General features: G+C 34.1%; 1 protein-coding gene across 3 annotated transcripts; it reads left to right on the plus strand.

Annotated features, from left to right (window-relative positions):
- Positions 1-165: 165 nt before the first annotated feature.
- On the plus strand, positions 166-14,139 carry LOC125031452 (UV radiation resistance-associated protein-like). Of its 3 annotated transcripts, XM_047622198.1 has the most exons (13): positions 166-255; positions 2,493-2,607; positions 2,746-2,830; positions 4,935-5,105; positions 5,367-5,500; positions 6,161-6,452; positions 7,319-7,436; positions 8,227-8,344; positions 8,549-8,721; positions 9,240-9,469; positions 9,656-9,829; positions 9,981-10,300; positions 11,729-14,139. In XM_047622198.1, exons 3-13 carry the CDS (start codon positions 2,787-2,789, stop codon positions 11,752-11,754), a joined length of 1,800 nt encoding a protein of 599 aa, XP_047478154.1. In that variant the 5' UTR covers positions 166-255; positions 2,493-2,607; positions 2,746-2,786; the 3' UTR covers positions 11,755-14,139. The 3 variants fall into 3 exon arrangements, with proteins under 3 accessions (XP_047478154.1, XP_047478152.1, XP_047478153.1); XM_047622196.1 differs by having other exon boundaries at positions 9,981-14,139; XM_047622197.1 differs by having other exon boundaries at positions 2,493-2,603; positions 9,981-14,139.
- Positions 14,140-14,649: the final 510 nt, after the last annotated feature.

Raw genomic sequence — 14,649 nt, forward strand, 5'->3', positions numbered from 1 at the left:
TCTGTTTCCTTAGTGATTAAATTTGATATTCGATTTCGAGAACATTCTTATAATTCCCCTCATGCAAGTTGTGTATAAGCGGCTATCAATAATTTATTTAAACCTGCAACCTTAGTATGGCATTAATCGTTAATTAGGCAAGATAAGATCGGAGGTGCTGTGACGTCACGAGACCAGATGAAGAACAACAACAAAACGAGAGATAGAGAGAGAGACGTCATCAAGAGAGAAGGATTATGGCTCTATTTTCGCTGTGTAAATTATCCTAAGACGTTTGACTTGTACTAAGGCATATATCTGTATAAAGGCTGTCTTGAGAGTGAATGGTTAGGGCATATATATGGTAAATGAGGCGAAAAGAAGACCGAAAGTATCCGGGTTTTGGGGGCGTTTACATCCGATTTTTTTCCGATTTTTGATTAATTTAATATAAATCAGACGAATCGTGAAGATGTTAATTGAAGCCCGATAATTTATCTTCTTCGGTTAACTGGTGTCAGTACTGTTTGTAATGAGAAATGCTTGGTTAACTTGAAGTGCATAAAATATACGTAGAAAATTACCTGGATGTTTGTGTTGATTTTCTTTTGAGTTTTCATATTGTTGCAGTAATTGCACATCTGAAAATAATAAAGAATGCACTATACTTCACTTGTACTTGATGAGGTTATCCCTTAGTAACATGGCTGGTGCAGGAGGAAAGCAGAAGTTCTTAAGCAAAAGAAGTGTCAAATCAGCAAATTAATTGTTTTGCCAGCAGTTTTAAGTGTTTAACCCTATAGTGCACAATATCACAAGTTTGTTTTATAAGTTTTCCTTGCTTTTAGTGGGAAAGAGTAATTCTGGAATCCTTTGTGCCTGAATTAACATATTTGTCTAGTCTACCTCTCACAAAGACAGCTGACAGGTTGAGTGTGTGTGTGTAATAAAATTTAGGTTTTGAAGAGTGAGTTTGTGATTTTAAATACTCTATGGCGATTCCAAAATTGATCTGTTGTATTTACCATCAGAAATTCAAGCTAGACGTTTCTAAATAAATTCAGCCCGTAATTGCACACATTTATGCAGGATTAATTATACAATGACAATTTTCAAAGTACAAAGATGAAACTGCTAATGAGAAAAAGGAAAGGATTGTGGTTGGCTAAATATAGATCCCAAGAATTTTGACTTCATATTAGAGGAACATTTTAGGTGTATCTGGTAGAAAGTGTAGTAAATGAATAAAGAGATAAGCACCATTGAATCACTCGGCAAATAATGAGAAGTTTTAGTTTTCATTTGCATCAAAATATCTTGAGTTCCTGTTCTCGGAGTCAACATTTTTAAATGTTATATTGAAAAATTGTAATGGTATATTATATCTGTTTGCAAAAGAAAAGAATACAGTAAGATGTTTAACATTACCAGAGGTGCTAAACACATGAAATTAGATGCTGGATACCAGAGACTTATGCACTGGTAGATATTGTGCGAACACATGTTAAGCAGAGGAGAACTGGTTTATAACCTTGGATATCTAGTGATTAGTTGGCATAAACTTACTTCTTCTACGATTTTATTTATTTATTTATTTGATTGTCTTTTTATTTATTATCCTCTGCTCTGTTCTAAACTGCTTTTACTATTTTAGTTCTGTATCAGTGTCAAATTAAATGTTTCACCAGAGCTTGTATTTCTGGTTACCTCCCAATATTTTCACTCTTACATAAATTATTTGCATTGTCACTGAGGTGAAGCTATACTTAATGGTATAATGGATACATGTTTATGGCTACATAGATTACATACTTACTTCATTTTGACTGGCATAGAGTCTACCAGAAAGAAAACATACTAGACTGTAGTCCCTTACCTAGAAATAGTTAGCCCACAGCCAACAGTGATGGCATGTACATATATGCCATGCCCACTGTGAGTGTAGTTTATAAATTGTCTTTACTCCAGTCTTTTTTTGCTTTGATTTTTGGAAATATATATATTTTTTTTATCTTGTATTGCTGGTAGTAATAGCAATAATGATATAATAATTGTAATGTATATATTTATAATCATAATAACAGCATCTATATTGATAGCATTAGTTAAAAATAATCCTGAAAACTCAAGGAGAGATGAAATCATTTGAGATCATGCTATGGGCAACTTTTTGACTTCTTGGTGGCTAAGCACTGTGAGCCACCTATGTGTAGAGACATATCATTAAACAATGCTACAGTGAACACTGCATTTTCGTGATGGCACTGGGTTAATAGCAGTAGAACAACAGCAAAAAAGAAACAATTTTCCCAGAAAACCTAAGGAAAGGGAAAATCAGGTGATGTCATGAAGCCAACTAATTGACCTGTGGAGCCATATATGTTTAATGACCTGTCACAAGACAGAACTACAGTAAACATTATGCTTTCCTGGCAGCATTTGGTTAATATGTATGTGTTACACTATGCATTCATGTATTAGTTGGTAGTGATATATTTCTTTTATGTATGCAGGTTCTGGTGGAATGTGAATTAGCTGGTGTGATTGGTCAAATGATTTCCCAATGACTAAAGCTGGGAATGACCTTGATTAATGCCCTATCACCTTGAAGGTTATAGAAAACTGTAGGTGAGGAAACGTCTGTGATTAAAATGTGTTGTAATATATCCTATATATTGTTTGATACCCTCTGAATATTATACTCCCATGTATGGGTAAAGAAAGGAAACTGTTTTTAAAGAATGCTATAAGAGATCTTTATTTTAGGATGGAGAAGAGTGGGAAGAGTTCAGCGTAAGGGTGTGATCATGGAGGCTGCCAAGGCTTCTCCTGATGAGCCAGATGGTGTGAGGTAAGAGGAATATTTCTGCTCTTGTCAGCCTTGGACAATAGAATGTATCTTGGCTAGAGTCGGTTTCCTTGTGAAGATTGAAGTATGGGTGAGCAGTGCACAAATTAATAGACTTCAAGTTAGCATAGATTTCACACTCATTAATTTCATGAGAAATTTATGCCCTTAGAAAATATTGACACTCAATGCTACTGTAGTTGTGGATACTAAAAAAGTGACTAGACATTTGAATATCACAGTATTATTTGTAATCTTTGATTAATATGCAGTATAAATACAATACCTATACAAATACATGTACATTTACAAATACAAGTACACTCATATATGCAAATAACATACACATGAAAACAGTTACAAACACAAATATATATATATATATATATATATATATATATATATATATATATATATATATATATATATATATATATACACACATACATAAAGTAGTACCCAGAGATGCTCATGTGTATTTTTAAAATGTTTTATTAGGTCTCATATAGATAATATTATAAATAAAAAAGAAAGAAAGAATGGAAGCTGCACAAACACTTGTATCTGGTGGCCTCAGATTCTCCAAGGTTGTGGCAATGTGTTATTGCAATAAGCACCAGCTCATGAATGTCAAACAACTCTCAGCTCTTTACTTATGCAGGTAAAGCAGATGCAATTAGAAATCAAAGTGTGTAGTTATATCTTAACTTTTTCTGTTTATACCTTTTCAGTATTTGGCTCAAAGAACTTTTTCAAATACTTTCCTCTTGACTCACTACCCTTGTCCCATCATTCTTTCTCGACGGCAAAGAAAAATCTGGAGTCTGATGCTGGATTTTGTCCAAGACCCCTAACATTTTCTTCCCCTCAGTTCTTATCTTAGAACGTAGTGCTTGTACCCAATCCATCCTCATGAGCTGACCGCAAGCCATAAGACCTTTCTTTTGTGCCCACATACGAAACATATGATTTGAAGGAAGGATGTTTTCCTGATGTGGATCAGATGAAATAGAAAATGAAAGCCTCGGATAAAATCCACACTTCAGAGTTCAAAAAAGAGTTCCCAGCAGTGGAAAGGTGTTTGTGGAAGTGAGCCATGAAAAAAGATAATTCCAAGTGTTTCATGCCAAAATTTAAATGTTTTGAGTTTTCACAAAACAATTTTTCACTCCTTTAGATTTCTCAATTTTGTAGATATGTGTGAAAGAGGTGTAAGTATATGTGGATGTTTATTTCAGTTTCACGTAGTTTTTTATTTCATTATTGTTTTGTGTTGCTAATATAACCATCGTCATCATCATCATTGTTATTAACGATTTTATTTATTTGTTTTTGATTTATATTAGTATTAGTATTCTTACTTTCATTGTCATCATCATCATTATTATTGCTATCATTGTCCTCACCATTAGTCATCACTCTTACCACCACCACCATCACCATCATCAGTCATAAGAAAAGAATAATACTGCGGCTATGTATCATCTTATGTATCATGTTTGTGTTTTGTTTGTGACAAGAAGAAGATTAGTCAGCAACATGCGTAGAAAGGAAGTGTGATAAAAAGAAGGAAAAACGTATGATAAGGTTACATATTTGATCAGATTGCTTGTGTTTGACACTGAATAATTATCTCACAGGTATACTGCATAAGTAGGCGTATTATGCTTTTGTTACTTGAATCTTAATGGTGTTGTTGTGTAGACACACTGGAAGGACTATGAGTGATTTTGATATCATGTATATGTGGTGCCGGTAAGTGGGATGCTGCATTTAGTTGAAATAGAAAACATGTAGAGGCATTTTTAAAAATCTATTTAGTACAGAATGGATATTGTGGTAGAAAATAAATGAAGGTTTACTTTCACATGTGAAATCTGATAAACTGGCTAAAGATATAATGATCTGCTATTATGGGACTTCATTTCAACCCCCTAGATCTGCAAATCCATCAACTTTCATTGTAAATTTTGGTTACAGGCAACTGAAGAGTAAAATTTTATGCACCAAAAAATGTATACTTCATTGAAATTTTTGCAAATGCAATGGATAAGTAGAGGGAACATTTTACATAATTTACCATTTTGTTTACATTTATGCCTTCTAGGTTCACCAGCCAACAGCAAGTGGTACAGCTGTGGACGTACCAGTATGCCCTGCGCTTAAGGCATCTGTCACAGGTGGTGGGCAGGAACTTGCGAGGCCATGGCACTTATCCTGCACCAAATCCCGATTGTCCCCTTCCTTCAAAATCCCCACGTCCCTTGGCTACCCATGGGTAAGGTTGGATCTGTGTTGCATGGTAACATGAAATTCATAACAGGCTGAATTCAGTGTCTGTATTCTTCATTGTAAAAAATGTTATTGTTATTAATGTGCTAATAATTATTATTGTTTTTGTTGATAATATGCATCTTTTGTTTTGTAGCTATGTCATAGATGTTCTTTTCCTCAAATTTCGTGTCTTTGTCGGTAGAATGAGAATGATGATCTATGACCGTTAGATTTTCAGGAAATTAAAGAGGTGTTTGATTTCCAGGTATTACTATACAATTCATACACCAAAGAACAAAGATGAAATCTATTCTAGTGAGCTTCAGAGCACATGTAATCCCAACTGGGTAGATTTACAGCAGGAGAACATCAGTCCAATAAATCTGAGATCTTTAAAAGGTGGGTTATTTGCAGTTCATTGATATGTTTGAGAAAAATGGGTGATACAATTAAGAGGGGATGTTGTAGGAGTTTAGTTAAAGAATTAAACCCAATGCATGATGTTTATGTATGTGTTAAGCCCACTGTGAGTTACTTGTTTGATTGTTTTAACACATAGATGGCTACACTTGTACTAAGTTACCAATGAGCAAATTATGAATACTGCCTGTCTCACCCGTTTACCCTTTTCTTTGATTTACGAAAATATTTTACATTATCTTATTTTGCTGTTACTAATGTTTATAACATTATGGTAATTATAATGTTCATAATAAGAATAACACATTAATAGCCCCAGTATAAATTACATTTTTCCTGCCGATTAAATCAGGTAAGGTCACAAGGTCTACTAATTGACTATCTATGTGCAGAGACATTTCACAAAAAATATAGAAAATGAGCACAGCATTTTCCCCATTTTTTATTCATTTTCCCCTGACGGCATTGGGTTAAATAACCATTGACAACATTTGTCTAGAACTGGGTAAAAAATAATCCAAATGGCATCTTAACATGCAATATTGATAGATACAAAGAACTGAATATATAGGGTTCTAGAGTCCTATCATTTGTTTTGATATCACTTGTTAGTACTCATACTTACATTCTCATCCTCAGGCATTATCATTAGGTTGTGGTTCAAGCCGGAGACGCAGAAAGAGAAAGCTCATCTGGTGACGTCATGGGGTATACATTTCAGTGGCCTTATCCCCATTGGCCCAGTCTTGCCTTATGACCACGACAATTACGAACCCAATACCCTAGTCCTCAAGCTGAGGCATATGTTCTACACGGCTCCTGGAAGCTACCATCAGTCTGAGCCAGGGAAATTACTACCTCTGCTACGCTTTGGGTTTTCCTTGCCACTTTCAGAAACGAAGCGCTGCTATACAGTCAGTTCTTTGTCGAGGTCAGTACTGTTTTTATTTGGTACTTAATGTTATAGATTAATAATTTGTGAATGTGATTTAAGAGAGAGAGAGTTTTAATCCGGATTTATAAGAGTGCATCCCTTGTTGTTTATTGCCAATGTGAAAATGAACCCACTGATTCCAGGGTGGCAAAAATACATGTGTGTTTTGTTTATTAAATTGTCTTTACACACACATAGGGCTCCACAAGTCAATTACTAGTCATATTTCTCTCACCTGTTTACCCTTTTCCTTGATTTTTGGAAAGGTTCTTTTTTATTTTTTATTCTATTAGGATTGTTAATGACATTATAATAATCATAATATCAATAATGATAACAATATTGCTAGCATTTTTTTTATTTTTTTTTCCATTTTTCATAGACATTTTTACTGAAATTGGAAAGCACCCATTCAGCCCATCCAGTAGAGTTGATGTTTATTTTTTGCTACAAAAATAAACTAGACTTTTGCTTACATTTGTTATAGTTTATATTGGATACATTGTCAATGAATACATTGGATATGAGGTCAGGGAGGTATCTAAAAATATTTTGCTTATTCTGAATACAGTTCAGAATTGATTAATAAAAAAAAACTTGTATGTGTTGTGTTTATAGGAATGTAAAATGATATTTAAGATACATGAACTGCATTATCTCTACTCATTATAGTACCATGTTTATGACTGGATGAGAGAAAAAGAGACACATGCATTAATTTCTTTGATAATGTCTTAAGGAGTGGAACATTGTTGCAAGAGAAAGACTTACAGATTTCTTATGTTTCTTGGTAAGAATCCTTTACATGAAATATTCATGTTTCAGTGCATATGAAGAAATATAAAATCTTTCTCTATTCTTAGATTACATAGCACGAAACGAGCTCAAAGACAACAAGAAATCAGATGTCAGGAGACAAATGAAGTCCTTGAGATGCGAGGTGTTACAAGAACCTCACGGGCTTCACAGTTAGCTGCTGAGGTAAGTTTTGGATGAGGAGTGTTTTAGCCCTGTTTTAGTTAAATGAGTCGCTGAAATGGGTTTTTCCTCTGTTGATAAGCTATTTATGTACAGCAAGAAAAGTTAAGAGTTGAATAGAAAGTAACTAAACACCCCTAATTTTATGGAGCACAAGACTAGCATTTCATCTCTGGTCATCCCATGTTTTTTGTTTTTAAAATGGAAAGTTATTGTTAAATTTGTTTCTTCCCATCTTGCTCTTATGAACTGTTATATTAATCATGTAAAAGAAATATTGATAACAAGCCTTATTTTTCTTGAAGCTTAAATGTTGCTGATGCATCTTGGTTAATTGTATCTGTATCAGGTATACATATACTTTTAAATGAAGATTTAATAAAAATACATCAGATCTATCATCTGCACTATGAAGTTCTTCATTCTCATTCGTACTATTTCCTATAATAGAACATATATTTATATGTATATTTGAAAGACAAAGAAAGACAAAATTATGTATTTCAGTATAGCATATTAGCTGCACCAGCAGGGTAAGGGAAGGGGAGAGAGTCCTAGAGGATGGAATGGGTGTAGTGTAGACTCTGATAACCAGAAAGGGGTGTAGGGTAAAGAGCTAATGATGTGTGGAGGCAACTTGGCTGAATGTTAAAGTTCAAAGATGTACTAATTTGAGGCATCTTGGTGTTTAGGGATTTATGATGGAAAATGTGGACGGGAAAAATAACTATATATGTATATACACGTATACTCTTTTCTGCCACATGCTGATTTCTTCGTAATGATTTTACAGGTTGAAGATTACAGAGTTAAAGTTGCACTTCTCCGTGAACAGCTCGAGGCAGAAATTGATCAGCTGAGGGCTCTTAAACTCTCAGCTGACAATTTGGATAATCAAAACCAAGAAAAAGGTTAGTAATTCTTCCTTGTTTTAATTTGTATTAGATATGTATATTGATGTAAGGCTTGGGTGTATGTGCATATGTAATCTCTGTTTTATTGTGGCTGGAATAAACAATGCACTTTTCTTTTTTTGTTGTTATTATTATAATTGTATTATTATTGTTGTTGTTGTTACTATTTCTATTATCAGTACTGTTGTTTTTTTATTCCAGGCCTGGAGTTATTGGGAGGATACCAGGGACTCCACAGGCAGTTGGTCCATGTCAGAGGCCTACAGGATGTAACCAGCGGTGACTGGGAGAGCCTTAGAGAGGCCTGCACCTGCCTCGGGGAGTGGCGCAGAATGCTTGTGTCCCAGTTACCCTTGATTTACCCAATTACTCAAGTAAGTTATACCCTTTGTATGTCTTGTTTTGGGGAATAAGGGATCAGATATTAGTATTAATTATACCTGTCAGTCCTTAGCTCAATGCCATCGGGAATATTCTCTGTTTATTTTTTATTTTTTTGTGAAACGTCTCTGCACATAGATGGCTCTGCAAGTGCTTAGCCACAAAGGAGTCAGATAGTAGCCCTCGTGACCTTACCTGATTTCACCTTTCCTTGAATTGGTTAAAAGAACTTTTTTTATTAATGCTATGAATATTGATGGTGTTATTTTTATTATTGTTATGATAATTACTATAAGGTTATTGACATCAGTAGCTGCAATATAAGATAACATAAAATATTTTCAAAAATCAATGATAAAGGTAAACAAGTGAGACAGGTAGTACTTGTAATTGGCGACTTAATACTTGTGGAGTCATCTATGTGTAAGAACTAAAATAAACTCATAGTGGTTTTGGCCATTTTCCAGTGATGCACCCCCTATTAATTTTCTGAAATATGATATATTTACAGGAGAGTGATGGCAAGAAGCATAGAATATGTGGCGTCCATTTGCCAGATGCAGAGAACTATGACAACTGTAATGAAGTGGCTCTCAGTGTAGGGCTGGGTTTTGTAGCACATTTAATTGTCCTCATGGCACACCTCTTGCATGTCCCCTTGCGCTACCCTGTTACTCCAAATGGATCACTGGCCACCATCACTGACACGACTTCTTTACAGCTTCGGGACAGTGAGAGGGAGTAAGTTGAGCTTTTCTAACATGCGTACTATGAGTGTGATGTTTTGTCTGGTTGAGGAGATGGTTTATCACTTAGGGGTTACCTTTTCTAATTAGATATTTTGTATTATTAGTTCAGCTGTGAATGTAGATATATATATTGGATATGTGTGTATGGTAATAACATGGGATTTTATTCTGACTACAGGTTTCCTCTATACACCCGAGGAAAAGAGAGGGAGAAGCTGCATTTTCAATATGGTGTGTTTCTGCTCAATAAGAACATTGCACAGATACGATGGTACTGTGGTATTCCAACACCAGACCTCAGGCAAACTCTGCCAAATCTGAGTGCTCTTATGATGAAGATTACTCAGTCCAGGTGATTGTCTTTTTGATGTCTTATTGAGTTATGCATAAGAAATATTTTAATCCACTGTTGATATGACAGTTAACCTTCTTTGTTTTGTTAAAACAATTTGTGCATGCAACTTTTCATTAGAAATTATATATATATATATATATATTTCCAGCATTGGTGGTAACCAGCCAATGGCAGTGATGCCAGATGTTCTAGTGCCTCCCCCTGCATCACCTGTTCCTGTAAATCTTGAAGTGCGAACTCCTGCAACTCTCTTGCATCAGCAGCGGTCTCCACGCCTCCCTCTGAATCCCTTGGCTCGCAGCATGTCTCAGGATAATACAAAGGTTCCCTCAAGTATTGCTGACCCTCAAGATAGTTCTGCAGAGTGGAAACTGGGTAAATCCGATAGCGAGACTGATTCCACCAGTGAGACTTCGCCAATTAATGCATCCCTCTATGTAAGAGAAGCAGTTCCTCTGAGTGGAGAAGGTAGAACTGGAAAGTTTGTATTTGTAGACAAAGTTAACCACACTCTAGTTGATTCAGGTCATGGTGATCACCATAATATAGATGAAAGGTTATCTCATTCCAATGGGTTTAGTTTTTCATTAGATAATGGCCTCAATCACATTGGTGGAAAACACAATCCCTATTACAAGATCAGTGAGATTTCTAGTTGTGATGATTTAAAGTTAATGAACAGTGTATCCAAGGCCTTAGGACTTGTACATGGGTCAGATCCTAGTTTGACAGCAAAGAAAGATCGAAGCTCTACTGAGGATGCAGAGGATGACAACTTACCGGTTTTCAAAGAACAAACAACAGAGCTACTTAGGTCATGGCATGAAGATGCTCCCTCTCATTACGAAGGTGTTACAGAGCTTGGTAGTTCACGAAAGTTAGAGGAAGTAGGTGTAGAGTGCGATGAGTCTTTCATGTGCCCTGCCTCCAAGAACAACCCACCCTTCTCAAGACAAGATGCCCTAATATGCAACAGTAATAAGTCCATAGAGTCTGTAGAATCCCTAGAATCAAAATTAATTGGGGGAAATGGTAAGCAGAGTCAAGAACAGAGTCAAGAAAATCCTGTACATAAAGAATCTAGTGATTTTAGTGACACAAAGGATACTACAGAGAATGAAAAAGATACAAAAGATTCAGCAGTTAGTGTCAAAGAAGGGCTTGAAACTGAAAGTGCTGCCCTCACTCTAAAGGAACTTGGAGTAACAGAAGACATGTTTCTTAATGATGTTGCTTTCAGAACAGCTGCATTAGCTAGTCAGAACTGTAGTTTTAAAATGTCCTTTTCAAGACAGAGCACTGAAGATGAATATCATTAACAAGTAATTTATGATTAGTGTCATAAGTTTTTAAACATACATGTGATATCTTCCTTTCAATCTCTTCTCATCCTCTCTGAGTTTCCTCATCTTGCCTTCTGTGTCTCACTTCTTACTCTACAATACTTTGCTCTGTGTCTCTGTAGAGAGAGTCTTTATCACAATTTACTTGATATATTGTATTACTGATTTATGGTATTAGAGTGGATAGTAGATAGATAGTTGAATAATATTTATATTTTATTTTTATTCTAGTTTCCCTCATTAAAGTACAGTGATATTTTGCAGATTTTTTTATTTATGGTTTTGAAATATAGTACTACAAACTGTGATAATGTTTCTTGTGCTTAGAGATTATTAAAACAGAGAGAACAAATGTAATATATATTACAGGATTCACATGGAATGTGAGGAAAGAGAAGGAAGTGAAAACAAGTAATATTAATTTTCAGTAATATCCACATTATATTATATAATTACCAACATGCTATGTATATAATTATTATCACTTTCAAATGTTAGTGAAGTTCAGAAAATTCTTTTGTTTTATATAATTTTTTTTTTCATTGTTTTACAGTTTCTGAAAGGCATCAAGTACAGTGAGTAAAATAGGTGTAGAATTAGTGTTAAGATATACTTGCCTTTTGCACAGGAAATTGCTCAAGATTGAAGATTTCATGACATTTGCAGAAGGAGAATACTCATCCAAAAATACACACTTTACAGAGGGCCAATAAGATGAGCAAGTGGGAACAAGGAAAAGATCTGAATCTTTTTTAATGGGAAAATGAGATGGAATTTGAAATAATAATAATACTAACTTGTATGAAGTTAATGACTTGAGCAGTTTATCAGCCTTAAAGATGTGCAGATTGCCATGTCATGCAGTTTTGTTGTGCAGTTGATTTGCAAACATATAGAAAGCAAAGATGAAGCTTAGTTGTTTTTTATTTATCCTCAAGTTTTGTTGTTACAGATTTTTGTTAGTAGAATAACAAACCAGTAAGAATTTCAGTGAAGCATTGAAAATCAGTGATTTTTTTTCCTGAGTATGATATCTTATTTAGATGGTTAGTGTAAGACTTTCCCAAGTAAAATGATGTGGTTGTAAAAAGGAAAATGGTAAGATGCATCTTATTCAGAACTACCATGTATGACGACTTCTCAGTCTAAGTCTTTTTTATAGTCATATTTACCATATCTAGTGATTTTATAAATACATATTAATGTATATAATGACAATAATATGCATGTCTCTGTTACTGCATTATTGATGCTGTTGTGTCTGGGTTTAAAGGGTCACATTGACGTCTTCAAAATTCTCCAGTATTCTTTGTTTACCCATTGTACAGTGTAATATATTTCACTGATTGAATTTACTCATTATTTTATACTTGAATTGTAAACACCTTATGTAATAGGTTATTCACCTTTTTTTGTGGGCTCATGGAATGTGTATTTGTTTGGTATATTTGGAAGTGTCACAGATGGGTTGCGTGTATGTTTTTATTCACTGGAATGTTAAGTATTTTAGTTCAAATCAGTGAGACATGACTGTAGAAAGTCATATCCCTTAAAAAAAGACCACTGTTTTGTTCTCTTTTATGAAAAATATTGAAGTGTTATATGTAGCTTGACTATAATGACTGTCCAGGTTTCTCCAGCCTATTTGGTCATCTGACAATTAATTTATATATTTTCATAACTCAGTATTTTTTGTTTTGAAAGGGAAAATACTGACTTCATCTATTGCCATGGATGTAAAATGTTCAATTTCGAATTATTTGATAATATTAATGGTGCATATTTGTGGAAGCTCCCCAGCTTAATTCCTTTTTTTCACTTTTTGAAACCAATTGGTAATTGCAGTTAATGAAACCATGAGAGAAAACGGTGACTCTTACACACTCCGCATGGTTCTTTCTGTAAATATTTGTAGATAACAAAGCATCCGTCACATCAGCATTGCAAGAGCATTTTTGAAAGTGTTATAGGAACATATTTTATTAAAATGCTGTGAAACAGATTATGGAAGTACCCAGAATGTATAAAGTTTTTTGCATATTGTAGTATTTCTTGCACATTCATCCTTGTAATATGTAGTCTGCTAAATGCTTCATTGTTAGAACTTTAAACTGGGTAAATTATAGATAAGAATGATTATGAAATAAGGTTGGAAAGATCTTGGAAAGGATGTATTTTTATGTAGTGAGAGAATGAATAAATAATTTTATGTCATATGAAAGAATTGTTAACAGTACAATGAGATGCCATAAATATTTTACATATCAAAATTAACAGATTTGGAAGGGCTTGCATCCTGCTTATAAGGCTATGATACTGTGCTTTTTCAATGGTTATGGAACTCTGAAACAGTTATGAACTAAATCTTTATGCAAAATCCTGTGAAATTAGATCCTCTGAGAATGTAACCCAGTTGGGAGCTGGAAAGGACGAAGTAATGCAGTAGATTGTGGTAGAATGCAATTATTAGATTAATTGTGGATGAAATAAAAGAAAAATTGAATACTCTAAATTTAAACTCCACTCTGTTGACTCGAATACCTCAAATCAGCAAAGCAGGTAATCTGTATGTAGGAAAAAAAAGTAAATAAAACAAAATAAAAATCATAGTTCAAACACCTCCTTTCCCTGGAAGAGACCATTTGCATATGGCCTTGTGTTAGCTCATGTGTTATGCCTTACTAGTACCATTCACATGTCAGCCATTTTGAAGTGATGACATGCGTACATTCCTTAGCAGTGTAATAATAATAATAATAATAATAATATAAAAGGATTAGGATTAGCAGTTTCCTTTTTTAAATGATTCTTTTATCTTTCTGTGAAGTGGATTTGTTTCGAGACAAATTCTGTGTGGTTTGGAGGCCTTATGTTACGACCTGATTTGGAATTGGAGATTTTTGGCATTCTATTTTGATATGTCTTTTGTTTCTTCCTGTAATAAAGCAGAATTATGAAGTACAACAAGTCTTTGATATGTAGCACTTGGATCACCTTCCCACTTCCTGTTTGGATCGAATTCATTGCCTTGTTTGTTGTGTATATATTTGATGGATTATCCTATCTTGGGGAATATTATTAACAGATGTACATATGCAAATAAACTAAAAAAAAAAAAAAAAAAAAGTATTTTCTTTTCTTATTAGAAAAGCATACTATGGTATCAGATTATGTTTTTATTGTCTTTTAAGTAAACAGATATCACAGAAAACATATACATTTTAAAGCCCCTTAATATTTCCTGGTGATTTCCTCTTTAGCATATGCTGTATGCTAAATTAATTCCTGTAAGTCTATGTCTATGCACTGAGGGACATATTTTCTCTCTCTTTTACATTATTTAGGTCCAGTGACTGATGAGAAAAGTACTTATTGATAAGATTGACTGTTTATGAAGGATGTCTTTGTAGCAGTTAAACAAAATATGGACAAGTTAATTAACATACTGAATAAACATAAAATACCTAAGCATTG

Source organism: Penaeus chinensis, chromosome 13 (assembly GCF_019202785.1).
Source record: "Penaeus chinensis breed Huanghai No. 1 chromosome 13, ASM1920278v2, whole genome shotgun sequence".
In the NCBI taxonomy this organism is placed as follows: Eukaryota; Metazoa; Arthropoda; class Malacostraca; order Decapoda; family Penaeidae; genus Penaeus; species Penaeus chinensis.

Bases quoted from the DNA above. Each gene is read 5' to 3' on its own strand.
- LOC125031452 (XM_047622196.1), top strand. From the start codon at position 2,787: ATGGAGGCTGCCAAGGCTTCTCCTGATGAGCCAGATGGTGTGAG. The intron at 5,106-5,366 runs GTAAGGTTGGAT...TTTGATTTCCAG, and splicing joins CGTCCCTTGGCTACCCATGG to GTATTACTATACAATTCATA. The intron at 9,470-9,655 runs GTAAGTTGAGCT...TTCTGACTACAG, and splicing joins CTTCGGGACAGTGAGAGGGA to GTTTCCTCTATACACCCGAG.